Below are 25,045 nucleotides of genomic sequence, written 5' to 3'. Positions count from 1 at the left end.
CACCTCGTAATGCAGGAGCTGCCCGTAATCATCACACTTTAAAATAGTTTATTTCTGTTTCCGGTAGGCAATATTCTTAAAACAAAAATAACATCAGCTTTAGTGCCTGTTCACAATACAAAACAAAGACAACATAAAAAAGACACCATTTGCCAAATAAGTTATTTGTTCCTAAGAGTATCAAAAGTGCAAAATATTCCCCTTCTTTTCGGATCTGCCTCGAAAGGATAATTATTCTCCTCGACAAACTGAGCAGAGAGAGTCGGCAGCTGCCACCCTGCGTGCTTTCAAGGGACAATGGCAGGTATTTGGACGTGAGCAACATTTCATTTGATAAAATGTTGTGTATCATCTTTTAAAGAATTTCCCTTAAAAAAAAAAAAGTTTGAGTGTTTGCTTCTAGTCCCATTTCCCAAACAAAGCAAAGCACTCAAGACATTCAGATCCCATTTCTCTTTATATCAGGAAAACATTTACGTACTGAATGAGGAGGAAATCACCCTATGACTTGAAAACCACAACCAGGTTTTCGTGGTCCAGTACCGGCGGTGCCCCGCGGAACCCCGCGGAACCAGGGCAGCCTCGCTCATGGAAGCAGCTTGGCTGGGGGTGCCGGCCTCTACCTTAGACAGACCGCGCCACCGACACCTTGGCAGCGAGAACATCCTTTTCAAATGGGCGTGTGATCTGCAAAGACTTTTAAGGCCAGTTTTCAACCCCATCTGCTTGCTAAACATGATGCATAGTCTCTCTACCAACCCAAAAACCTACCTCTAACACCATCAACGCTGTCTTTTTAAGATGCGTGTTTGAAGACTAGGAACTTAAAACCCAAACGGGGTCTGTGTGGTCACAGACGTCGGAAGGAGAAACGGAGGCCTTGGCTGAGCGTGACAACGGCTCGTACATTTGACACCAAAGGAAACAAGTGAATGGACACAATGTTCAGGAGAAAAGGCTTGGGTGGTCGAGGGTGAAGTTCATGTTACAACGAGAGCTCCCCAGCCCTCTTGGCAGACGCTTCTGCCCGCAAAGAGACCTGCAGGAGAATTTTTGGACTGAAGTATTTGCCAGGCGTGTGTTCAGTCTATTATCACCTCCCTTTCTTAGTACAAATGGGAGGTACAGCTGTCTGAAGGTGATTTTCATTTTAATGATAACTTTTTTTTAAATGATAACTTTTTTTTTTTAAATGAACAAATCTGGGGAGGTTTTGGTTTTTCACAAATGATGGTCAGGAGTCCCATTAGTACCAGACATTAAAAATAAAAACCTATCATCATCAAACCAAAACCTACTCGTTTAAGCAACGTGGGCACACAAGACCCAGAAAATAGTTCTGAGGACGGGTGCGTCCAGGAGCCAAATGAATTCCATGATCATGTCTACCCGGGGCAGGTGCCAGGAGACAGGACAATTAGAGGAAGCATCCGTTTTAGAGGATCACGTGGAAAAATGAAGCCTGGCAGTGATTTATTTATTTTTCCATAAAGCTATAGATTCCATGAAAGTGACAGAAATTCCTGGGCTCAAATAACTTACTACTTGTCACTGTGGCTCAATAACTGAGCCATTCAGAATTCAAATGGATTAATTTAAAGCAGTTATGATTAGAGAAAATACAAACTTGTTTTGTCCCGTCAGTGATTCCGGCTCCTTGACTTTACAAACTGCCTCGAGAGGGCAGTCTGCTCTGACAGGGGAACAGCTCACGCTTGGAGGACACCCAAACTGCGCGCGCATCCTCAAAGACGAGGCAAGCTCTCCAACCAGCTGGAGCGGCCCAGCTGGGAGCCGTGCGACCCTGCAGCTCAGCGAGCTGATGCCAGGTCTCTTCACCCTGCTACTGGGGAAGCGGTTCTAAGTGAGCAGTGAAACCACGAAGATGGGACGTCAGAATATAGGCCAGAAGCTCGAAGTCCATGAGCCTTCTGCAAAACAGGAGTCTAGAACACTCCAGGTTCACCTGTCACAAAAGACTGGAAGATACAGCATTCTGGGGCAACAGCGTTCAACACACAATGCAGAACGGTTAGGTTCCTTGACACGAAGACAGGTCTGGTATTTACTAAAGAGACACCGCTCACGGGGGGTGGGGGGGGGGGAAATAATGTGTCTTCAGCTGAACATCTACTGGCTTATAGCAGCTTACCTCTACGTTCAGAGAGCAAGGTTAAAGTTATGGCTCCTAGTATCCATACCCTACAACTGACAGAGGCAGAAAGGCATCTGAAATCATACACGTTAATGGCTCAAGTCATTACAGTACTTCTTGCCGTGCGGATCCCTCTGGGCTACGGTTAGTGCTGGGGGAGGCGGCGGATGGGAGGCTCACGAAGGGGTCACTTCAGTCACCGCCCAGCCCTCCCTCCTCTTGCCTTGGGGAAGAAAAGCAACTCGCGTGCGGAACCCCCACTCAGCCCTGTATTTTGAAAACCATGGCTGACAAGCTGCTGTAAGGGGGATACCCCCAAAATATATGTTAGCCACTCACTACCGGAAAACCCGTGCAAGGTAAGGTTGCTTGGATCTAGGCCTCTTTCAAGGCGCGGGGCCTCCTCGAAGCTGCTGCGAGTTGTCCCGCCGCCCCGGCATGCACCGTGGCGGGAGCACAGCGGGGCCAGGAGGGGCGGGAGAGTCGGGTGCAGGGCCCCACCCGCCCGCAACCTGCACAGTGGGCTCTGGTGGCACGGAGACCCGACAGGGGAGGGCGCTGGGCGTGCCCGACGGGGACCGTGGAGGAGGAGGGAACGAGCAGTCTGTTTTTAAATAATGCGGCATTCAGATGAGGGGGAAAAAAAAAAACCCAAAGGAAAATATTTTGATCTAGGGAATTTGACGTGTGGTATTTTCACTCCTAGGTTGGAACAGGACAAAGGAAAGATTCTTCTATCCTCTGTTCTAGAAGAATATTCTAAAATCTACGCTCTGTCCGCTGTGAGGGTTCGAGTCCTGAAAATACCTGGTCACAGGGGCCTGTAAAAAGTTGGGAGAGTTCGAGTCTCTTGGAAATCCTCTCAGTCTAGTTCAGGCCAAGACGGGATGTAGAACCTCTGCAAGGAGCCTTCCAACAGGCGCTCCATCCACAAGGACAGCTTGCTCAACTTCCCTTTGATGGGCCGGGACCCAAGGCCACCGGGGGGTTTCCCTCGAGGCTCGCCCAGATGGAGGGAAGAGTCAAGGTCACCACACGCTCCCATGGCTTCCTCCTCTTCGACTGTCTTTTGGGGCTTGAAGAGGCAGAAGTACTTCTTGTGGCCGTTCAGGGCCAGCACGTAACCAGTGTAGTCGCGCTCCATGAAGTGCTTGTCGTACTGGTTTGGGATGGGGGCCGCGTCCTGAGCAAACTCTAGCAAGTACTCGAGCCACTCTCTGTGCTTATCTAGACTCAGGAAGGAGAAGTGCAGGCAGCTGCTCCTGGGGAGGGAAGAGAACGGGGACTTCAGGTGTTTCCCGGCACACTCGCCGGCAGGGGACGGTTCAAGCAACCGGCCGAGTCTCCACGTCAGGCGGGGCGGGGCACCGGACACGCGGAGGGGCTGAGGGCCTGCACGGCAGCTATGACACTACACTCGTCCGCTTCCCCATGTCTCGTCGGGTGTCACTGCCGTCACTCTCAGTGTCCAGCCCCAGGAAAACACACAAGAGCTGGAGAATAGGTAGGTTCCTCAAAGGGCTCAGAGAAGGAGGACCCAAAGGACACGAAGTCAAGGGGGAAAAACGGTCCCCTCATGGGGGCTCAGTTTCTGGGCTAGAAAGGTCACGGCCAACATCTCGCTGCACGGATAAAGCGCCTCGCTGTCCGAAAGGGAAGGACGCATCTGCCCCCAGCCCCCTCCTCACATGTGCACGCTGCCCCCCCCCTCCGCCTCTCCCCCGGGCTGCAGCTCACCCGGTGAACGTGTAGACCTCCACGGCGAACTTCTGCAGCAGGCTGGTCTTGGTGGCGCTGGACAGGATGAGCACCACGTTCATGTGGCCGGGCCTCAGGCGCACCAAGTTGCTGGTGTACGTGACGTCCGTGAGCTCGGTCACCTCCACGAAGCCTTTCTTAGGGATCTTGCTGTGGAGAAATACGGAGGAGTCACAGTGTTTCCAGGGCAGGGGAAAGTCATCCCACTTTTAAGAGGATTAAGGGGAAGAAAACGCTACGGTCTAACCAGACTAGCCTGACATCACTGAGTATCCTCGTGCCCGACACCCTGGAGGGTGGCGATGGCCCCTACCGGGAAGCCCCAGGCCTGCACCCAGCCTCTCGGGTGCTGCCACTCAGTCGGGGGAGGAGAAACGTCAGGGTAGGTAAAGGCATCGGCAGTGACGGTGATGCACCGTTTTCTGCTTCGGGCTCCCTGAGCGCCTCTCTGACATGCTTCTCTGCTTCCTGCCCTCCGCATCCCACCGGGGACCGAGCAGCAGGTGACCCCGAGGAGGAGGCGGTCGGGTCTGAAAGGGAGAGGGGCTCAGTGAACAGTCTCACGCAGCGGGAGGTGAACCGGGGCCGTGTGTACCCCATCTGTGCGAGCACTGCCCTGTGAGACCCCACGGTCTGAGTTCTGCTGCTCGGTCGGGGAGGGGGCTGGCGGGTGGTTGGAGAAACAAACCTGCTGCTCTCTTTGGTGAAGCTGGGCTCCGCCTTCCCGGCCTTCTCCTGGGCTTCCTCTTTCCCCGGAGGGCTTGACTCGCGCTCGTCGTTTGAGTCGCTAAAGCGGAAAAAAGGGAGTTTTACCAAAAAAGAGGACGAGCAGCCGGGAGGTCTGGGGCTCCCCCTCCGGAGCCACGCGGGGAAGCCGCGGGGGCCGTACCTGAAAGCCTGGACGATGACGGTGCCGAAGAGGATGAAGAGGGCGGAGAAGACCAGGGACAGGAGGGGCATCATTTCCCGCCTGAAAGAGGTGACCAAGCTTACAGACGGCCCAGCCCTCCGCGGCCGCTGTGACACACCCGTCAGAGAGTTCCTGTTTCCCCTCTCCGACTCCGAAGGACAAAACCCAAGACACCCCCAAACTAACAAGCTTTCGTATCAATAAACACTTTCGGATTTCATACACACAGAGGTTTTATGGGGTGGGGGAGCGGACACAGAGATTCTTCCCTTCGCTGTTATCACTCACAGATAGCTCGTTTTAAAAGTCTGATTTTGTGTCTCGGCGTCACAGCCTGGGCTTAGTGTGTCCTGCAGAAGGAGCCAGTGAGAGGGTGATGGCAGATCAGAGAACACCCTGATGTCAACATCAGGGTGGGGAATGCTATGCATTGACTGAGTGGCAGTGACTAAAGAGTCTGTGGAATGATTTCCTTTATTTTGATCCCCCCCCCGGAATAATTTGGACGTGGCTCAGAGGGGTGGAGGAGGGAGAAAAAGTTGGTCTTCCCCGGAGTTCCCAAGGACCGGTGTTCTCCCACGAACACTCGGCAGATGCCTGCCGCTTTCCCGGAGCCGTGCTGGGTGCCGGGAATCGCGGACATGGGAGACACGCTTCTGTCCCTCAGCAGCCCCTGGTTTTCCTCGAGTGCGGGGTGGGGGGGTATCCCTCCCTCCTCTGATCCATTCGCTGATTGGCTTGTGCCCTATACGCTGGACTCCCTGTGTGTCAGGCGCTGGGCGGGTCACCAGAGGCGCCCTGAGGCAGAGGACAGTCCCAGGCTCTGCTGTCTGGAAGGACAGCCGCAGGGGTGGGGGGTGGTGGGGTGGGGGGGGTCCTCCCTTCCCAGTGGGAAAGGGTCAGCAAATAAAAAAAACGTGAAGTCACCAAAAGAAAGAAGAAGAGGAACAGTGTTGAAAATGTGTCAACACCCTTCCACGTGCCTACATTTGGAGATACACTCAAATCAAAGAACGACAGACTCATTTCCAAAAGAAAAACAGTGGTCCTGCTATATTCATGGAGCGAGAGAGATTCAATCCAGCAATATTCCTACCAGTTGCTGTGGAATATGCTGTCCCAGCAGTCCGAGATGTAGTCTGACGCGGAATAAAGCCACCGAAGGAGAAGCATCTATTGGGAGGAAGCGGACGGTGGTCAGAGCCCCCGAGCCCGGGTGGGAGAGGCCCTCGCCGCCCCGGCCCAGCGCTGCCGCCGAACCTCTGCCCGGGCCTCGGGAGCTCACCAGCCCTGCCCGGTGCCCACGCTCCTGGGCCCCGTGCTTACAGGGGCAAGCTCGTCGGTCAGGTCGGGGAGCACGGCTTCCGAAGACAGAAGAGCTGGGTCTTTCCGCAGCTGGTCGAGATGTCCCAACAGGATGAACTTGTCACTCTCGCTCCCCGTCCAGGGATCCGCCAGGGTCTTGTACACCACCCTGCCCGCTGTGTTGCGCCTTTCTAAGATGGACACCTGGGAGAAAAAAAGAGAAAAGCCGTCAGAATTCTCAAAAGAATGCTACGTTGTCACTGTTCAGTTTCTCTTCAGAGAGGACACAGAAAGGGTCTAGTGAACTCAGCAACAAACTCAACACAAATACGGACAGCACAAAGCATCCGCAGGAGACTGAAGTTTTTCTGACAAAAGAAACTATGGTGACTTTTTAAGGCGATTTTCTGAAGCTTCTATTAAAAGTTAAAGTGCTTTCCTCTCCATCAACTTTGTTCGACAACCTCTGACTTAATTTTATAACGAGGGGACCCTTTGTCTTTTAGAGATTAAAGAGGACAGAGAAGAACCGCAGGCTTCTGTGGGGAGTGATGACGAAGGCGGGGGGCGGGGGGGCCAGGAGAGGTCGATCAGACGCCCTGAATGTGGAGGGGATTTCAAAGGCGCACCACTGGCGGCCTGAGGGAGATCCGGCCAACTCGATACTGCGAGACTGGGCCTGTCGTGGGAAAAACGGGAGAAAAGGACTGATGGTCTCCAGTCTCTACTCCCAGGAAAGGTGCCTGCTGAGAACCCAAGACATGGAATCACCGGGCTGAACGGCTCTTTGAATAAGAGTAGGCTCTGACGGCGGGCTCAGGGTGTTCTGGGCTTCCCAGAACCGGTACTCGGAACTCCCGAGGGAGGAGGGCACAGAACCAGGCCCCCGTGCTCGGGAAGAGCAGGGGTCAGGACGGGAACCGTGGCTCACCGCCGACTTTCCTCGGAACGCCTCGCTGTCCGGCAGGAGGGTATCAGCAAACTCCGGCTGCCGGTTGCTGTAGACGTGCACGAACCGCACCGTGTCTTGCGTGTTTGCCAGGGCGAAGGACAGGAAGGCCTCGAAGGGCTTACTCAGTTTGGTGGTCTCAGCTGTCAGTAAAACCACACAGTACCTGCGCCGCAACAGAGGGTGTCAGAACCAGTCCCCGAGGCCCCGGCGAGGACCTGGGATGGCGTTGGGGGGCGGGGGGAGTGGAGAGGCGGAGCTCAAGTAGACACACTTGACTAATGGAAACCAGGTCTTCAAAATCTCTAATCAGCCCTGGCTGGTGTAGCTCAGCGGATTGAGCGCGGGCTGCGAACCAAAGCATCACAGGTTCAATCCCCAGAAAGGGCACATGCCTGGGTTGCAGGCCATGACTCCCAGCAACCGCACATTGATGTTTCTCTCTCTTTCTCCTTCCCTCCCCTCTCTAAAAATAAATAAATAAAATCTTTAAAAAAAATCTCTAACGGGAGGATTTCCAAGTCACTCGTGACCTGCTGCTTGTCCAGACTGGTGACGTTTCCCCGCATCAAACGCTACCACACTTAGGAAATTCTTTCAAGGCCATGGTCACCGAGTCCTTGACACAGAGGGGCCTTTCAGAAGCCACCCGGTCTAGTTCTTCCCTCACAGGCAGGGCTGGCGCCGCCGCTCTCAGCCCACAGGCCACTGAGCCTCACTCTGAAGGGCTTCCTTTGCAATGGTTCCGGCGGGAAGTCCAGCTTGTCACTCATTCACCCACTCTCCCGAGTATCCCCTGCGCACTTCCTCCCGGCCAGGTGAGACGCACCACGTGCCTGCCCCACCTGAGACCCGCAAAGCCTCGCCCCGCGTGGAATCCTCTAGTGGGAACGGTCACTCTCTCCTGCTCCATGTTCTTTAAAGTAACCATTTCTCCCCGACACCGGGCTAAAGCCTCTCTTTCTTCAGGCCCCAGCTGAAGTGTTCCATCTTAGGGAGACCTTCTTTGACCCTCAGGCTAGGCTGGCACGGCCAATAACTTGGTGTGAGGGACCCTGAATGAATACACACCACTACAGTAGTTGTCAGTCAGTACTGGTTACAGGAAGAATAAATTCCGTCACAGGGGAGATGTTTAATGTTTAACTGCCTAGTGGTAAAGTGTGACATGGCCCCTCTACGGCAATGACTGAGTGCGGGCTGTGAACCAAAGCATCACAGGTTCGATTCCCAGTCAGGGCACATGCCTGGGTTGCAGGCCACAGCCCCTGAGCCACACAAGCAGAGCGAAAGCCTTGAATCCTTACTTCCTCTGGCGGTGGGACCGTTTCACGGGGCAGAGTTCATGGAACAGCTTCTGGCTGGTGAGCCGGGCTGCTAACAGATACTTGTTTTGGGCGATGAAGTCATCAATGACCTGTTTCTTCAAGGCTCGGGCCTGAAAGAAAACCAAGAAACAGTTGATTTTATTCAGTTTTCTTACTGCAAACGAGCTTTACTTACAAGCTCTAAAAAATGCGGCTGCCCTGGCTGGTGTGGCTCAGTGGACTGAGCGCCTGCCTGTGAGCTGGAAGGTCACTGGTTCGATTCCTGTCTGGGCACAGGCCTGGGTTGTAGGCCGGGTCCCCAGCTCGGGGCGCGCGAGAGGCAACCGATTGACGTTTCTCTCCCTCTTTCTCCTTCCCTTCCCCTCTGTAAAGATAAATAAAATCTTTAAAACATATGTGGCTGACCCTGGCTGCAGTAGTATAAGCAGTAGTATAACAAAGTAAGAAAGATCTGTTTGAGCAAATAAACATGCTGTCTATTCTATAACGTAGGGCCGAAGGCAAGACTGTAGTTACTCAGGTCAAAGGGAAGCCAAGTGCTCTTTCCACCGCAGAACTTCGTATTTTGGTTCCTGCTGGCACATTTAAGACGCCAATCATTTTACATTTTTGGCCAATTTACTTCCATTTAAGATTGGTAGCAAACTGAACAATTAAATCAACTCCAAAGGAACAAAGTTACTAAGTATAAAGGCGGACTACAGAACTGGGTGATGACCGCTCTGTTCTTTGTACCTCTCACACATTCTGAAGGACAGAAACGACACAGCGTGGGCAAAATCAGGTTTATAGTTGCGAGTACATGAAACACAGAGTTTATGCTTATATTACGCATTTTTCCATAACATCCACTGTGAATACACTTTTTTTCCCACTCCGTACATTGCAGGCTCTCCGACTACAATCTAGAAATCCGTGTAAAATATAAACCGAAAAATCCTTGGATGTTGAGAAACACACTCTGAATAACCTACTGAACCAAGAAAGTATGTCAGATATTGGGAAATAGTTTGAACTTCAAGGATTAATGGAAATACTATTTATCAAAACACTGAAATGAAGATAAAGTAGTATTAAATTTTTGTGGTAAAATACACATAACATAAAATCTACCATTTTAACCATTTAAAAAAAAGATTTTATTTGTTTTTGCAGAGAGGGGAAGAGAGGGAAAAAGAGGGAGGGAAACACTGATGTGTGAGAAAAACATGAGCTGGTTGCCTCCCGCATGCCCTGAGTCAGGGACCCAGGCACATGTGCCCTGACTGGGAATCAAACCAACAACCTTCTGGTTCGGGGGACAACACCCAACCCCCTGAGCCACACAAGTCAGGGCTAACCCCTTCCAAGTGTCTGCTTCTGTGGCATGAAGTATTTCACACTGTTCTCCAGCCGCCCCCACCCCCGTCCACCTTCTGAGCCTTTCACCTTCCCCAGCCGACCGTGCGCCCCTCGAGCCCTGACTCACTCCCCTTTCCTTCCTTCCCTAGCCCCTGGCAGCCAACCTTCTCCCTTCTGTCAAAAGATTATTTTTTGAGCAAAACAGTACATTTGGAAAACAAACTTGTTTTTAAATTTTGTGCCTCTGGAGAAAGAAACAAAAAACTAGTTTCTCCTCCTCGCCTGCCCTGTTCGATTCTGCTGTTAGCGTTTATGTGAAGGCCCGCGGTCGAACGGGAGGGCGGCCTGGAAACCACACGTACCTGGATCGCGTCCGCGGGTTTGTTGATGTTTTCTTTAAAGACCAGGACGGTGGGAGTGTAGACGTTGACGTTGTACTGTCTCGTCATCTCTTCTGTCCCCCTCAAACCGACAGACACGTAGCCAAATGACAGGTAATCTTTGTATGCAAAAGCAGTCAACTGTCAGGGCGTAACAGAGGGGAAGACATGAAATCAACAGCACGGCATGTGAATTACGAATCCAGTGTGACTCGCCCGCATCAGCGGGCAGAGATGAACCCCAGCTTACTACACAGCCCTGCGTGGGCTGTGTCACCCTGGGACACTTGCAGGAATTCGGTGGTGCGCCTGGCACGAACACCGCACCGACAGAGCTAAACACGACTACTTCTTTTTTTCAGGTAGAGCAAAATGCTCATCTTACTGATGAGTGGGGCGGTGGCACAGCGTGTCAGAGGAGTACCTGCGCCCCAATTACTAAGGTGCAGTGACCACCTCACGTCACAGTGATGAGCAGAGGTGTGCTGGATGTGCACGTAGAACAGGGTACCGTTCGGAGGGCAGGTGTGGACCCAGACAGGCTTCAAGGGAACCGACGTTCCCCCCGCTGGAGGGAGACCTTGGGTTGGCCACACAACCCCCGTACGCCTCAGTGTCTTGGGATAATGCCCGGGCCGTTGGCCTCTTCCCAAGAGTCAGTGCTATTATGCACACCGCACAGCACCGCACCGGCAGCGCCCGATGGATGCGCCGTGTTTAAGGGAATGGCCGTGAACGCTCCTTGGGGATGAGCTGTCACTCACGGAGGGGACGCTCAGGCTGCAGGTTCTCCCCGCCACGCCAGCACGTGCAGTACCTTGTACAGCAGCGGCACGATGGGCGTCTGGTCGAACAGAAGGACGTGCGGTTTGTTCTCCTGCTGCCAGCCAGAGAGAAATCTGACGTAATTTTTATTTGTGACCTTCAGTTGGAAAGAGGATGTTCGTTTCAATATTTAATTTCCAACAGTTGCATTATAATCTATTCAGTAGATATTTAAATAAGATCAAATATGCGTAAAATGTTCTTTTGTGAAAACTAAAAAATGCAAACGACTAGTCTTTTGTCTTCATTTGCCTACAACTTGAAAAAAGAATAGAGATTGTTAATTTCATATTTTCATGTGTTCCAACTCTTACCGACTGAAATCATCTTTTCTAAAACAATTACTGGCCATTTTATTTTAAAAAATTGAGCTTTCAAAGCTGGTTCTTGCTTATAGACTGTCCTTTGAAATCTATTAACCTTAATCTATTAACTTTAATCTAATACAGAAGACAATGCACCAATCCCTCTTTTAAAACAGCTTAAATAAAACTAAGTGGGCCGACCTCACCTACACATCACATAATTTCATTTGCCGTCTGAATCACTACTTTTGTGTCTCCCTGTTTATGCCTTAAAATAATTCTACTGAAAGAACAAATTAAAAGCATACATTTCTATCTAGAAAATTTTAAATAGTTCAAAAAAGCGTCTTTCCCATTCGATTCCAGAACGAACCACGTAAAACCTCACCCTGATCAGTTTTCTCCACTGCTCAGGGCTCCGTCACCTGCAGGCCGAGGTGAGCTCCTGAAGACCGTCCTCAACACTCACCGTGGTGCCAGGCACAGAACAGGTACAATGTGAAGGTCTGAGGACCCACCAGGACAACCTATCATGGTTTTAGGAGGCTACAACGCTCTCTGACCTTTTCCTTTCATGCTAACCCCAACAAGTATTTCTTCCAGGGCTAATGACCCTGGCAGGACACTCTCTGAATAGGGCATGTGGAAATACAATGGAAATGTCTGGCTGTTCCCTTTCCCTGGTGTTGCTGAAGGAAGGAATCATTTCAAGCAAAACAAGGATTTTGTTCTAGTTCTTTTGATCCTTGACTTAAGAGACTAGGGGAAAAATTCTTCTTCTTTTAAGATTTTATTTATTTATTTATTTTTAGAGAGAGGGGAAGGAAAGAAGAGAGGGGAAGAAACACTGATGTGCGAGAGAAACATAGATTGGTTGCCTCTCGCACACTCCCAACTCGGGACCTGGCCTGCAACCCAGGCTTGTGCCCTGACTGGGAATTGAACCGGTGACCCTTCAGTTCCTGCACTCAATCCACTGAGCCACATCAAAAATGCTTCTTAAATGTAAAAGCCATAAACCAGCATGAACTTTTCGTGCCTGGCTTCTTTAGCTTAACCTTTTGTCTGTGAACTGTAACCACTGTTGCATCACTATACGTTGTGAAAGTTCCAAACATAAGATTTGTTTCCATGAGATTTGGTGTTGTCTATAGATACAATCATTAAGCCCATTATCAAATATAGCTGACTTTGAATATTCTCATAAGAAAAGTTATCTTCAAATGAACAGGGTCAGGAGTCGGAAAAGAAATCCCGTATCTCACGCTGGGCTCTAGTTTTTCGCTTAGAAAGCAGGAGTCCCTGTCATTTGAGGCCCAGGTTCCTGTGACAGTGGAAATCTGAACGGTGACAATTCAAGGGGAGGAACCCTTGGGGTCCCTCTGCCTGTCCAGCTTGCAGTCTCGGACGGACTGCACTGAAACGACTTAGTCTGAGTGCTTACTTCACGAATACGTAACCTGCCCTGCTCAGGATGACCACAGGTCGAGTTCCGGGCACTCGGCGGTGCCAGGCACCTTGCCAACCGCTTCTCAGCCAGGTACTTACTTTCTCCACCAAGTTCCCTGGAAGAAGACTCTCCACAAAGTGTCGCAGGTTCTCACGGACGACTGCGTTGTGGAAGAAGGAGATTTTCCCGTTTATGATTCCCAGGATGGAGGGCGTGCTGTGTGCTCCCAGGTGGTGGGCCAGGCGCCTCTCGTACCCGGCGTGTACCACGCCAATCCCCACACCTGCGAAGTACGGGAGACTTCCATGAAGCCTTTCTACATCTCTCCGCAGTTGAAGAAATGCCACTAGGTAATTCCTGGGTGTGCAATTGAAACTCTGACCTCCCAGGAGGGGGTATCTGACACTTGCCCACCCCTCTCTATCCCCACGGCCCTGGTTCAGGCCGGTGGTTGCTGTCTTGCCAGGGCTGTGGCCTCCCTGCCCCTGTGCTCCCCTTCTATCGTCTGTCCTGCATGCAGCTTTAAGAGTTAGCTTTCTATAGCATAGATCTCATTAGGTCACTCCTCTGTGCAAAAACTCTCCTTGGCTTTATTACGTACTATAGAGTCCAGCTTCCTCAGCCTGGATTCAAGGCTCCTCGCTCACCGGCTCCCGGCTCTTCCTGCTTCCCCCTCTCTCACCCGCGGTGCGGGCTCTCCCGAGAACGCCCATTGTTTCCCTGCACGGTTCCCTCGGCCCGGAGCCCTCCTCACCCGTTTCCTGCCCAGCCACCCTCGAACCACCTTCCAGGCCTTAGCTAATAAGTAAACAGCTGGGGCTCCATTGTCAATGAGTTGAAGAGAGTAGACTAATACATGTAAGGAAGAAATTTTCAAAGGGGTTTATAAAATAGGCACTTGCAAAAATGTTACTGTGAAACCAGAAAATCAAGTCATCCGAAATTTTCCAAGGTTCGTTCATTAAGTGCTTTATATCAGGCACTTAACACAAAATTTCTCACTTCACGTTCAATCCGAGGAAAGTATTTTGACAAATCTGAGCAGCTGAGTGCTGCTGAACAAGGCTGAACATTTCTCTTCTGGAACCAATGAACCGATGGTTGCCACTGGTGTGCTCCCTCCAGAGAAACACAGGCTTCTCAGCTCCTGTGCGTCTGTCCCTTTTTAGTTATTCAAAAACAGGTCTGCTAATGCCTGTGACACACGCACGCGCACACACACATTTAGTTCAGTAGTTCCAGCTTTAAGGAATCATTAACATAAATATCCTCCCTGGATTACTAACATCCTCCTGGCACTAAGTGGAAACTAGAAACAAAGGAAAGGCTGATCTGGGACTTAGAATGGGAACTCACGGCCATCGTGTCATGAGCTGACGTGTGTCCGCCCTGGCCCCGCAGAGCCCTAACCCCCAGTGCTTCCGAGTGGGACTGCATTCGGAAATAGGGCCTTAAAGAAGTTAACATGGGGCCACAGGGTGGCCCTAATCCAATGTGATTGGTGTCCTCGTAAGAAGAGTCTGGGACACAGAAAGAAAGACAGCAAACCCATGTGCACACAGAGAGATGACCATGTGCCCCCCCACGTAAACACACAGGGAGAAGGCGACCACCTGCAAGCCCAGGCCAGAACCCTGCCGCCGCCTTGATCTTGGACTTCTGATCTCAAGAACGGTGAGAGAACAAATTTCTGCTGTTTATGTGTTCTTTGTTACGACAGCCCTAGCAAAGGAATACACGGAGTGCAGTCGCAAATACCATGCGAATAATCTGAAACTACCACCAGCCTGAACACGGACGCTGGAGGGCTGCTTTGCTCGCCAATCATTTTAAGCTTTTCCTACGTACTGGGCCCCAACGAGATGTTAGGAGGCCACAGAGACAAAGCTTCACATCAGTGATGCAAAATGAGAGTGGCTGATACGTTTCCCCTCTCTGAAAACGCATCCTGGGGAGACACCAGTCATCACCATGAACTCGCGAAGAGAAATCACACTGTCCCTTCTCCCCAACATCCCATAAGATTCAAGATTTAAAAGTCACCTTCTCCCAGTTAAACATCTTCCAGTGAACGAAATGACCTTACCCAGTCCTTCCAGTTCTTGAACTACTTCTTTCCAAACAGGCTCGATGTGGATGCAGCTAAAACACCAGTCTGAGGTGATCTTAATGAGGTAGGGTTTCTTGAAGCTATCCGGAACCACTTCATTCACATAGTGCGAAAAGTGCAATAAATATTTTTCATCAATCGAGTCCCGCCGCTCCGAATTAAAGGGGAAGTGAAAGAAGGACTCATCGAAATAAAAATTTTCATGGAAATGGCGGAAGCGATACTCCCGCTGCTGCTGCTGCTTCTGGTAGCCCTGGTTCTCGCCGGCATCTCCGTAGTGATCATAATTCGATCTTTTTTCTTCATTGGAAAGAATCTATAAAGAAAGAAAAAAAAATAGAAATCTATAGAACAAATAAACGTTTACGCAAAGAACTTTTCTGTAAGCAGCTTGGAAAATATAGAAAGAAAATAAATGTAAAAAAGATATGACATAATTAGATATTCTAATGAACATATCAGACAGAATCATTACGTATTTCAAGACCAAATTACTTCAGTTACTTAAATACTCATGCTCAGTTTGGATTTAAGGATTTTGAGCAATCGTAACACTAATCACATCAGTGAAACAAATGAAACCTAACATAATGTTGATCACCTGGGCTTGTGCACAAGAACATGCACTGGGTCATGTCGTTTATGTTGGAATGATTCAAACCAAAATATGAAAAGCTGTGAACACCAAAAAGACCACAGAATTGCGTTCAGTGTCTTGCATGTTAGCTGACTTTGTTTTACTTAGAGATAACTTTGGCCCTGGCTGGTGTGGCTCGGTGGATGGAGTGCGGGCTGAGAACCAAAGGGTCTTCAGCTCGATTCCCGGGCAGGGCACATGCTGGGGTGCAGGCCAGGTCCCCAGTAGGGGGCGTGCGAGAGGCAACCACACATCGATCTTTCTCTCCCTCTCTTTTTCCTTCCCTTCCCCTCTCTCTAAAAATAAATAAATAAAATCTGAAAAAGAGAGAGAGAAATAACTTTGAAGCCCAAAACTCGAGAAGCTGTTTGTGGATGACGTGCCACTCCACGCGCTGAGGGTTGTCTCCTCAAGAACATCACCCTGCGCAACGCAGGAAGCCAAGGACCTGCCTTTGTGTGTCTTCCGGACAGAACCACTCGCACCGACGTGTTAGGAAACTGCCGAACATCTCGTGGTTAAATAGGGTTGGCCAAAAAGTTCGTTTAGTTTTCCCCGTACGATGGCTCTGGTTGTGCTTAGTTGTCTTTAACTTCATTCAAAACAATTTTGTTAGATTGTACTGTGACAGCTGTCCTCTCAGCGTGCATTTAAAAAAACTTAATCATAATTGGTGAATTTTTGTGTAGCCATTTTCATATTGAAGATGGCAGAAAATACACAATATTTTCAGCATATTATGCTTTCTTATTTCAAGAAAGGTAAAGACGCAACTGAAACGCAAAAAAAAAAAAAAAAGATTTGTGCAGTGTATGCAGAAGGGGCTGGGACTGATCGGATGTGTCAAAAGTGGTTTGTGAACTTTCTTGGTACTATCGACATTTTTGCTGTGGGGCTGTCTTATGCACTGGAAGATGTAGCATCACCTCTGACCTCTACCCACCGGAAGCCAACAGCAGGAGCTAGCCGACACACTCCAAATATCCAAATCAATAAAGTTATTGTTGAAAATGAAAACTGTGTCTTTTCTTTTATGGAAAAAACTAAGTGAACTTTTTGGCCGCCCCAACACTGGCAACCCTCTGTCGTGTTAAAAACTGTAGGCAAAGTGGCCTGTAGCTGTTTAAGCTTCTAGTATATGTGCTGCCGAAGTGAGCACGTAATACAAGTTTCTAAAAAGGAAATAAAGATGTACCTTCAGGGTAATTCTACAGTTCCAATTAAAGCCTTTAAATAGGCCATTCTTTTAAAGAGCTGAAGTTTTCAGGCACTAGTTTTGACATACTGGATATGACCAAATATGGTCCATCCCATCACCCAGAAGCTGGGTCAAGGGCACAGGGAACGCGCCCTGCCTGAGAGGATGTTACGAAACATTTGGGCACGTTTTATAAGAGCTAAAGGATGCACCCCGAAGCCCGACACCATACCTCGTAAGCCTTGCTAATTTGAATGAACTTGTCCTCGGCTCCGGGGTTTTTGTTTTTGTCCGGATGCCTGAAACACAAGAGGGCGGAAGTGAGAATGCACTTCGTGTTCTGCGCATGGCCAGTTCACATCCTCGCCCACACAGTTCGCTCCACCGGAGGCCGATGGAAGGCCACTTTGTTGGGACGGTTTTAAAAAATAAATGGTAGAAGCAATCCGTTGCTTCACATAACTATGAAAAATTACAACTTTAACACAGGCATGCTCTTCCAGAAGTGTTTCAGCTGGGCACATTTTCAAAGCCCAACGGGAGACAGTGCCGCAGCCTTTCACTGGGAAAGGTGGGCAATGCGTGTGCCCCCCCCGTTGCTCTGAAACCTTGCTAAAGCTGCTGTAAGGGACAGCTAGAGTCACTTATCTGTAGGAACCAACTGCTCTTCCCGGGATGGAAGCATTTCATCCCGATGTTAGAACGCCATCAGTGATACCAAGTTCTTCCGACAAATCAGGTAAGCACAGGGAAAGACAGCTTGAAGGATGCGACGTGAATTTGCTCCGTAACAACCACGTTTCAAACGGCACCCTGCTGCTGGTGTTCCAATCAGAACGTTTTACTTCTCACTATCACTCTGGCTATCCCGTTCTACCTGCGACTGCCTTTCACCTGCCAACCGATAATGATGTCAAGGCCACGTTTTACGTAGGATGTGAGCAAAGTCTCCAAATTTAAGCAAAGTGGTTTCAACTAACAGGAGGACAGATACTTGTTATTATACGCAGCTGACATTGTCCATCTTGCAGCCATATATTATTCTGCAATCTGCTTGTGTTTATACCAACTTCAGCTTTGGGGACTTGAAAGTCCTGGAAAGTAGGGGCTGGGTTTTCTGTCCTCAGAACCCGCTACGATCCAGATCAGGGTTTGATTTTTCGGTGCTCACTTCACTGAGACTCTGCTACAGGTCTTATTCTTTATGCCATCCCTCCTGCTTACTTCCGCTCAATTTCCTGCAGCAAAGGTTCCGGGAAGAGACTATCCACCGGGAAGCAAAAGCCCACTAAGCACAGCACCGAGTACATCAAAATTAAAAAAAAAAAAAAATTTACAACTTCGCCAACATATTCTAGTAGGAACATATTGGAATGAATTACACCCCATATTCGGATTTCTGCAGAAATGAGGAAACCTCAAATGGCTCGCTGCTGAATGCAGACATCCGCCTTCATATTGGATCCTTGTTATGAGCATCGGTGGGAAAAACCCCGCCAGGTGCCATGAAAACCGTGGGACTTAAGGGGACAAGACGGCGGTTTCAAAGCATGTTTTTGGATGACAAAAAAAAGTGCTTTAAGTATTCAAAGTCAGGCTAAAGCCTTGAGAAGATAAAAACAACACGATCACACAAATGAAGATTTAACACACAGAGCTCGGGGGGGGGGGGGCGGGGTAGGAAGGGGCTTTTAAAGAGACTGAAGCGAAGGGCGAGTGGTGAGGGCAGCTGGGTTGAAACCGCAGACCCCGCAACAGAGGAAGCCAAGGCCCAGGAATTGGGGGGCGGCGGGGGGCGGGGGAGGGGAACGAGACCACAGGACAGTTTCAGCTTAGAAGGGATACTTTTCTAATCACAGGAAAACAATACAGAGTTGCAAACATTAAAGGGTAACTTCAGCTCTAGGGAAGTACTGTCCAACGCTATTTTCTGCGTCTGTGAAACATTTTACAAACGGCAGCATATACACATCTACTGCTGGTCTATTTACCTCTCTAAGGGAATACAAAGAGAGGCTGAAAGAGTAACACAGGCCCGGTCTGGTTAGGTCAGTGGTTTAGAACATCATGCTGATACACCAAGGTTGCGGGTTTGATCCCTGGCCAAGGCACATACAACAAGCAACCAACGAATGCGTAAACAAATGGAACAACAAACCAATGTTTCTCTTTCTCCCTCTCTTCCTCTCTCTAAACTCAATAAATAAAATTTAAAAAGTAACAGAGTTTGAAAAATACAGAAGGTAGTGCTAATAAATATTAAAAACCAACATAGTAAAGTATTAGCCAAATCAATTTCCTGTTCTGGTGACTGACCGTGCTATACCCATTTGCTTCAAATCAAACTTTAGGACACCTTCTTCGTGGAATGGGAGGTGTTTATTCTGTCATTGCAGATGACAAAAGAAAAGCATGTATGAACTAACTTAATTATGGGAGACAAACAGTGTTCCTGAGAGAAAAAGTAATTTTAAGTGGTTGCACCAAGCAAGAGGCAAGCTCTTGAGACATCTCAGCAAAGCTATTAAGTAGTAAAACATGACAGAGGAAAGCTACAAATCTAATTTGACAATTAACTACTTCCCCCTGCTTTAGTTCATTTTGAAAAGTCAAACTGGGAAACACTGCTGTTTTCAGTGCATAGGAACCCATTACAAAAGGAAACAATTCCAGTGATAAGCACTGCCACAGCCCAAGAAGCAGAAAATAATAGTACAGCTAAAATACAGAGATACAGTAAAATGGCAGTTTCATTGGATGATGATACTTTATACACGCTGATGAATTACTCCTCGAGAGAATCTAATTAAGGAACAGAAGCATATGGCTCGTTTAATTAATATAACATCCTTTTCAGCTCTGGAAGACAGCAAAGGCAAAGCTGTACATTTTTGTAGGTCCTACACACTGAAGCTGTCACTTCTGGTTTTAAAATGTTGTTAAAGGCCGTATCCTGGCCAAAAGACTGTTACTACCGTAGAAGTTCATTGCAGATTTATAATTCTTGCTTTAAACATAAAGAGGCAAGAGTCTGAAATGATGTAGAAAGCAACTTTGCTGTATACAGAGTCCCTGGAAAGAGGCCACACATAACTAGAGATTGTGTTTTTAGTAACCAATTCCGGATTCTTCATGATGTGAATGTGGTGTAAAACAGGGGTCCCCAACCTCCAGCCCAAAGACAGGTACCAGCCAGGGCCTGTTAGGAACTGGGTGGCACAGCAGGTGGTGAGCTCAAATGTAATTCCTGGAATCATCCCGAAACCACCCTCCGCCCACTGGTCTGTAGAAAACCTGTCTTCCACGAAACCAGTCCCTGGTGCCAAAAAGGTTGGGAACTGCTGGTCTAAAATATCTATGCAAAACATTCTATTTTAAAACTATCTTTTACCTGTACTGCAACCATTTTAAAACTAGGGTACATGTTTTACTGAAGAATAATAGTGTCGGGCAGTCACACACACCCTGCGATGTCGTCTGCATGCAGCAATTCTGTCCTGCCCAACTTCCTGCCTAAAACGCTCACCCACTCACTCCTACTTCTGCCCGGATGGGCAAGCGATCAAAAAACAAGAAAGCAATCAACTAGCTGTTGGTGCAGAAGGTCAAACTATGGAAGCCACAGGTAATACAAGCGTTAACAACCCGTAAAGCAGGGACGGCCATGCCCTCCCTCCCAGTGCAATTATGAGGTTTAAATGAGATTACACACGCGCGCACACACACACACACACACACACACACACACACAGAGAAAACAGAACCTGGCACCTAGCTGGCAGGTGCTCAGGGATGCTCCCACCCCACCCCTTCCTTCTGTTCTCAAGCTTGGTTCACCTGGTCGGTAGTCGCCTGGGTCCTTTCTCTCCTTCCCTCCCCCCGCTGCCCCCTCCAGCTACATAATCCAACACTTCCACTTTGGCCACCCCATAGCATTAGTGCAAGAAACTGATGCTGTCTGACTGAAGTACGTTTTAAGTGCATTGCCATCCTGCTAAGTCATAAACACTTGTACATTCCCTAGCATGTACAATAGCTACAGGTAAAATTCTAATTTCTCTATAAACTAATATACTGAAATCCTGAATATTCTTTTAAAATTAAGGGCAAAAAGCTCTTACTCTAAATTTGTTTTTTTTACAGCTTAAAAATTAATCTAGAAAATAGGATTGGGAAATGTTTGCTTCAGCAATGAGGCTCATAAAGAGTTACTTTATCAACAACATCATGGGAAGGGTAGTTTCTCCATTTCTGAGTACATGTATATTTAAAAAATTAAAGTTTCCTCCCACTTTGACACGAAATATGCTAATGGTATCTCGGCAATTAAGGGGGTTTCACAGTAACACAGGCTTTGAGTCACATCACTGACAATTACAGAATAACATGAACATTAGTTCTCCCAAAGAAATATTTTAGACAGGCATATTACATACTTACTGAACACAGAAACAGAGACAAATAAAAGCTAATCATAATTTAGGCTTCATTTCCCTGCTAAAACGGCTTAGCTTACATTAAACTATTTCTTTGTTGCACCTACCATTCCCGGGCGAGCTTCTTATAAGCCTTTTTAATGTCAGCCTGACTGGCTGTCCGGCTGACCCCTAGGACTCGGTACGGGTCAAAATCCAACGCAGACAGAATTTGCAGGATGAAAACCAGAACTATCAAGAACTGCCAGGAAATGGCCAACTTTTTCACTTCCATTTCTCTTCCTTGCCAGAGCTGAAATGATCGAAGAGGCAACAAGGTTCAGTGGTAGAAACTGGGAGAGTCTTGCTCTTTAGGTGAAGGTGTAAGACATAAAGATGAAAAACAAAACAAACAAAAGGTATTTTGCAGAAAAAGGGTCAAGCTGTTCGACTATAGTTTCAAACACGATCTCATTACTATTTATATCATACATAAGAACTATTATAGATGAAAAGATGAGCGATACGAATTAATAGCACCTCTCCAGAAAATCCTTGGGTTAGAAAAGCTTTAGAAGTGACGGAAAATAAATGAGATGAAGAAATAATGAGCACATGCGACAAGACCAACAGGAAAATCTGGGTGACTACAGCTCAAACACTCTGTTTCACTTATTCTGACAATCGGTGGTAGTGTCAACTTGAAACCCAAGGCTTCGGAATACCTCACTGAGCATATGCTAAACAAATTCATGAAACCATAAGATTGACCATGCCCAAAATCACAAAATGAGACAGTGGTGACATTATTGGGAGTTAAATAAGCAGAAGTACAAGAGTGAAATACTCTTACAACGCTGCAGTTACGACTCAATATTCTCCGATTCTATTCTTTCTCACCGAGCCCAACAAGGAAATGAAGCTGCTTTTTAATCCGATCATGAGCAACGGGGTCATTATGAATGCAGACCTCAAGAAATGCCCAACTTTCTCACTTCCGATTGAGCAAGAGTGGTGAGAAAAAAATTAAGTTTTCCACGTGAAGGGCAACTGGTGACAAAGACTGTAGACCAGACGTGGTCTTAACGTATTAAAGCTCCACCTCTGGTTGAGTGTAGGGACTGAATTCACGCTGGGTTTTGGGACTAATACTGGCTGGTTAAAAAACAACATAGTGCTCCACTGCGCAGGATTGTGATCTTGGTGATATCATACAAAGTTTTTTCCGAGGGCCTCATTTATCTTGACATCTCATAAAGTACTCAAATTTTAAGGTTCAAGGGTCTATTGTGGCATTTATGAGGGTGGGCAAGAGCTGCATAGCAGCAGTGGATTCTGACATCTAGAGGTCTAAATGCAGCCTGGGAGTCCTCACAAAATTGACCCACCGGATAGCCAACTGGCTGGATGCATGCTGAATAAAACCCTAAAACCAGTTTCTTCTCTGTTCAGGCAACCTATAACCTATCCTGTCCCACAAAGCACGCACAGCCCGCTAAAAATCCGGATGGCGATGTAGCTACTGAGTAAGCACACGGACTCGGGAATCAGACTAAGATTGGGATCCATCCTCCACCACTTTATGATGTTGGGCAAGTTACCTAAACTTGTTAAGCCTCAGTGTCCTCATTTAAAAAAAATGGAGGTGAATAACACATCTTGAAAGGGTCAACATGGGAGTTAAATGCATGTAAAGTATTTACTGGGCACAGGGTCAAGTCAATGAATGATATTTGTAATTATTTTTCTATCGTGCTGTACAAACTGTCTTATTCAACCGTGTCAGTCGCCTCCCGTTCGAGGGCCCAAGTGGCGGGGCGGGGGGCTGTGAAGTTCTTTTGCCGACTTCACAGAAGCTTGACGATGCCGGCCTCGGGGCAGGAAACCACCTGCCCAACAGGTAGGCTACCGCCCTTGGGTAATACCCCTAAAACAAGCAGACGCTCCGAGAGACACGCTGAGTCTGAGCACCGCCTCCAGCTCCCGCCGGAGGTCGCAACCCTCCAGGAGACAACTGCCTCCTCTGCTGCCCTCCGAGAGCCCTGGTCCGGGCCCGGTCGGCTCCCGGTTCCCCCCAGGCCCAGCAGGGACCGGGAACGGGAAGGAAACGAAGGGAGGTTCCTTAGCCTGCCCGGCCCTGCCGCGTCCGCGGCTCCGCGCGTCACGCGGGGAAGGAGTTACCGGGAAAGGGCACCGGCCTAAATGGCTGCAGCGTCGGAGATCCAGTTAGTCCGCCGGCCGGGAGCCTCCGGTCCACCCCAGCGTTCGCTGGGACCTGGGGAGGGGAAGAAGGAGGGGACAGCCTGAAGGGAGTCACGTGACACTTAAAGGCCTGGCGTATCGAAGGCACGGACTGAACAGGTGGAGGGCTTCTGGTTTGCAAATGTGTTTTGACCCTTGCCACACACCGTCTGCGCGTGGACCTAACGCGGTTACCACGGGAACGAGGCGCGCTCTTTGGCTGGATCAAAAAGGATGATCGTTACCAAAGAGGTCAAGACGTGCCATCTAGCGAGGCTAAGTCGCGGTGCAGGATGGGAAGCCAAAAAGACCTCCCCGATCCAGGGAGGAGTTTCCAGTCCTACCAGGAGATGGCCCTAGTCTAACAACAGTTGCTAGGGTGGGGAAGCAATCCTTGGTCCCGGTTCTCTTTAAGCCTATTCATAGAATCCTGGAGCGTTAGAGTTGGAAGAGACCTCAGGGATCCTTCCTAGCCCAACTCTTCCATATGCTGATGGGGAGACCGAAGCCCAGAGAGGAGCAGGGACTTTTCCCAAGGCCTGGAACCCAGGACTCCTAAGCCCGTTTATCAGAAAGCGAACTCCACCCTAGAATGTGCCAGCCCCCACCCTTAGCATGGAAAGGGATGTGTCTGTGGTGGTGGTTGTTGGGGAGGAGGAGAGGCACAGGTAAAGGAGTGACTCTTCTCTGGGCCAATGAAATAGGTTCTTTAGAGATACAAGGAGATTTCATAATCTCTCTGCCCTGTTGTTTCCATTTATCTTTATCTCCTTTGCATTTATCACTATCTAACACAGTACATCTTTTGTTTTTTCATTTTTCTCCTCCCACTGGAATGTAAGCTCCTAATGGCAGGGCTTTTGTCTGTTTTTGTTTTTGTTTTTTCACCTCTGTATTCTCGATGCCAGCACAGACTTTGGCACAAACAGGATGGCAATAAATATGTGTGGAGTAAACGATGAATGGGGCTGAGGTTTTGCTGCTCAAGAATATACACCCTAAGATGGACTCCCGGTTAAGAGGGTGGACTTTGAGTCAGGTTCTATTGCCCGCTTGCCACTTACTACCTCTGTGGCCATGACCGGTGACTTCACTTCCTTGAGACCCGGAGTCCACCTATGGAAAGGAGGGGAAAGTACTTTCTTGGCAGTAATGTAGTCAGGGACAAATGAGGTAATGGAACGTAAAGTGTCTAGCATAATGGCTGGGACCTAGCAAATGATTAGAAAACGGGAGTAATTACTTTTCAGATGCGGAAATGAGCCGTATAAACTGGGAGTTGAGAAGACTAGATTTCGGCCGTTTTCCTCTGTGGTGGGAGGTGCTAGGGTGGAAGGGAGGGAAAAGGGTAATGAAAGACCATGTTAGGTGGGCTTGGTTGGATGAAACCAAGTTTGGAACAGTGAACGAAGGGCACGGGGGACGGCAGATTTACGGCTTTAATGGCGGAAGGAGAGAGGGCTACATGGGGTAGGGGTTTGAATGGGGCGAGACAGACCGTGGCTCAAGGCTTGATTGGCTCTTACTGGCAGTGTAACTCCTCCTCTGAGTCTACGTAAAAGCGAGTGGTCTTGAATTTTGGGCGGGGGAAAGCGGCTACATCGCGGGGGTGTGTCTGGGGCGGGGCGTGACTGGGGGCGGGGCGTTGACGCTCGCGTGTGCCCTGGGGGCTGGACACCGCGCAGTAGCAGAGCCCAATGAACGGGTGCCGGCCTGGCTTAGGGGCGGGACCCTGGGG

The 25,045-nt window shown here is 48.9% G+C and overlaps 1 protein-coding gene across 2 annotated transcripts; it reads right to left on the bottom strand.

Moving 5' to 3' along the window:
* Nucleotides 1-31: 31 nt before the first annotated feature.
* DNAJC16 (DnaJ heat shock protein family (Hsp40) member C16) lies at nucleotides 32-23,341 on the bottom strand. Of its 2 annotated transcripts, XM_045858711.1 has the most exons (15): nucleotides 23,248-23,341; nucleotides 21,195-21,379; nucleotides 16,884-16,950; nucleotides 14,793-15,132; nucleotides 12,805-12,989; nucleotides 10,944-11,048; nucleotides 10,109-10,267; nucleotides 8,385-8,515; nucleotides 7,060-7,243; nucleotides 6,150-6,332; nucleotides 5,920-5,996; nucleotides 4,803-4,883; nucleotides 4,602-4,700; nucleotides 3,893-4,063; nucleotides 32-3,417 (listed from the first exon to the last, which is right to left on the bottom strand). In XM_045858711.1, exons 2-15 carry the CDS (start codon nucleotides 21,359-21,361, stop codon nucleotides 3,018-3,020), a joined length of 2,349 nt encoding a protein of 782 aa, XP_045714667.1. In that variant the 5' UTR covers nucleotides 21,362-21,379; nucleotides 23,248-23,341; the 3' UTR covers nucleotides 32-3,017. The 2 variants fall into 2 exon arrangements, with proteins under 2 accessions (XP_045714667.1, XP_045714665.1); XM_045858709.1 differs by having other exon boundaries at nucleotides 4,602-4,883.
* Between the last annotated feature and the right edge of the window lie 1,704 nt (nucleotides 23,342-25,045).

The sequence above is a fragment of the Phyllostomus hastatus genome, unplaced genomic scaffold (genome assembly GCF_019186645.2).
Source record: "Phyllostomus hastatus isolate PE091 unplaced genomic scaffold, TTU_PhHast_1.1 phas_scaffold_182, whole genome shotgun sequence".
NCBI lineage: Eukaryota > Metazoa > Chordata > Mammalia > Chiroptera > Phyllostomidae > Phyllostomus > Phyllostomus hastatus.
This window is presented reverse-complemented; position numbering and strand designations above follow the sequence as displayed.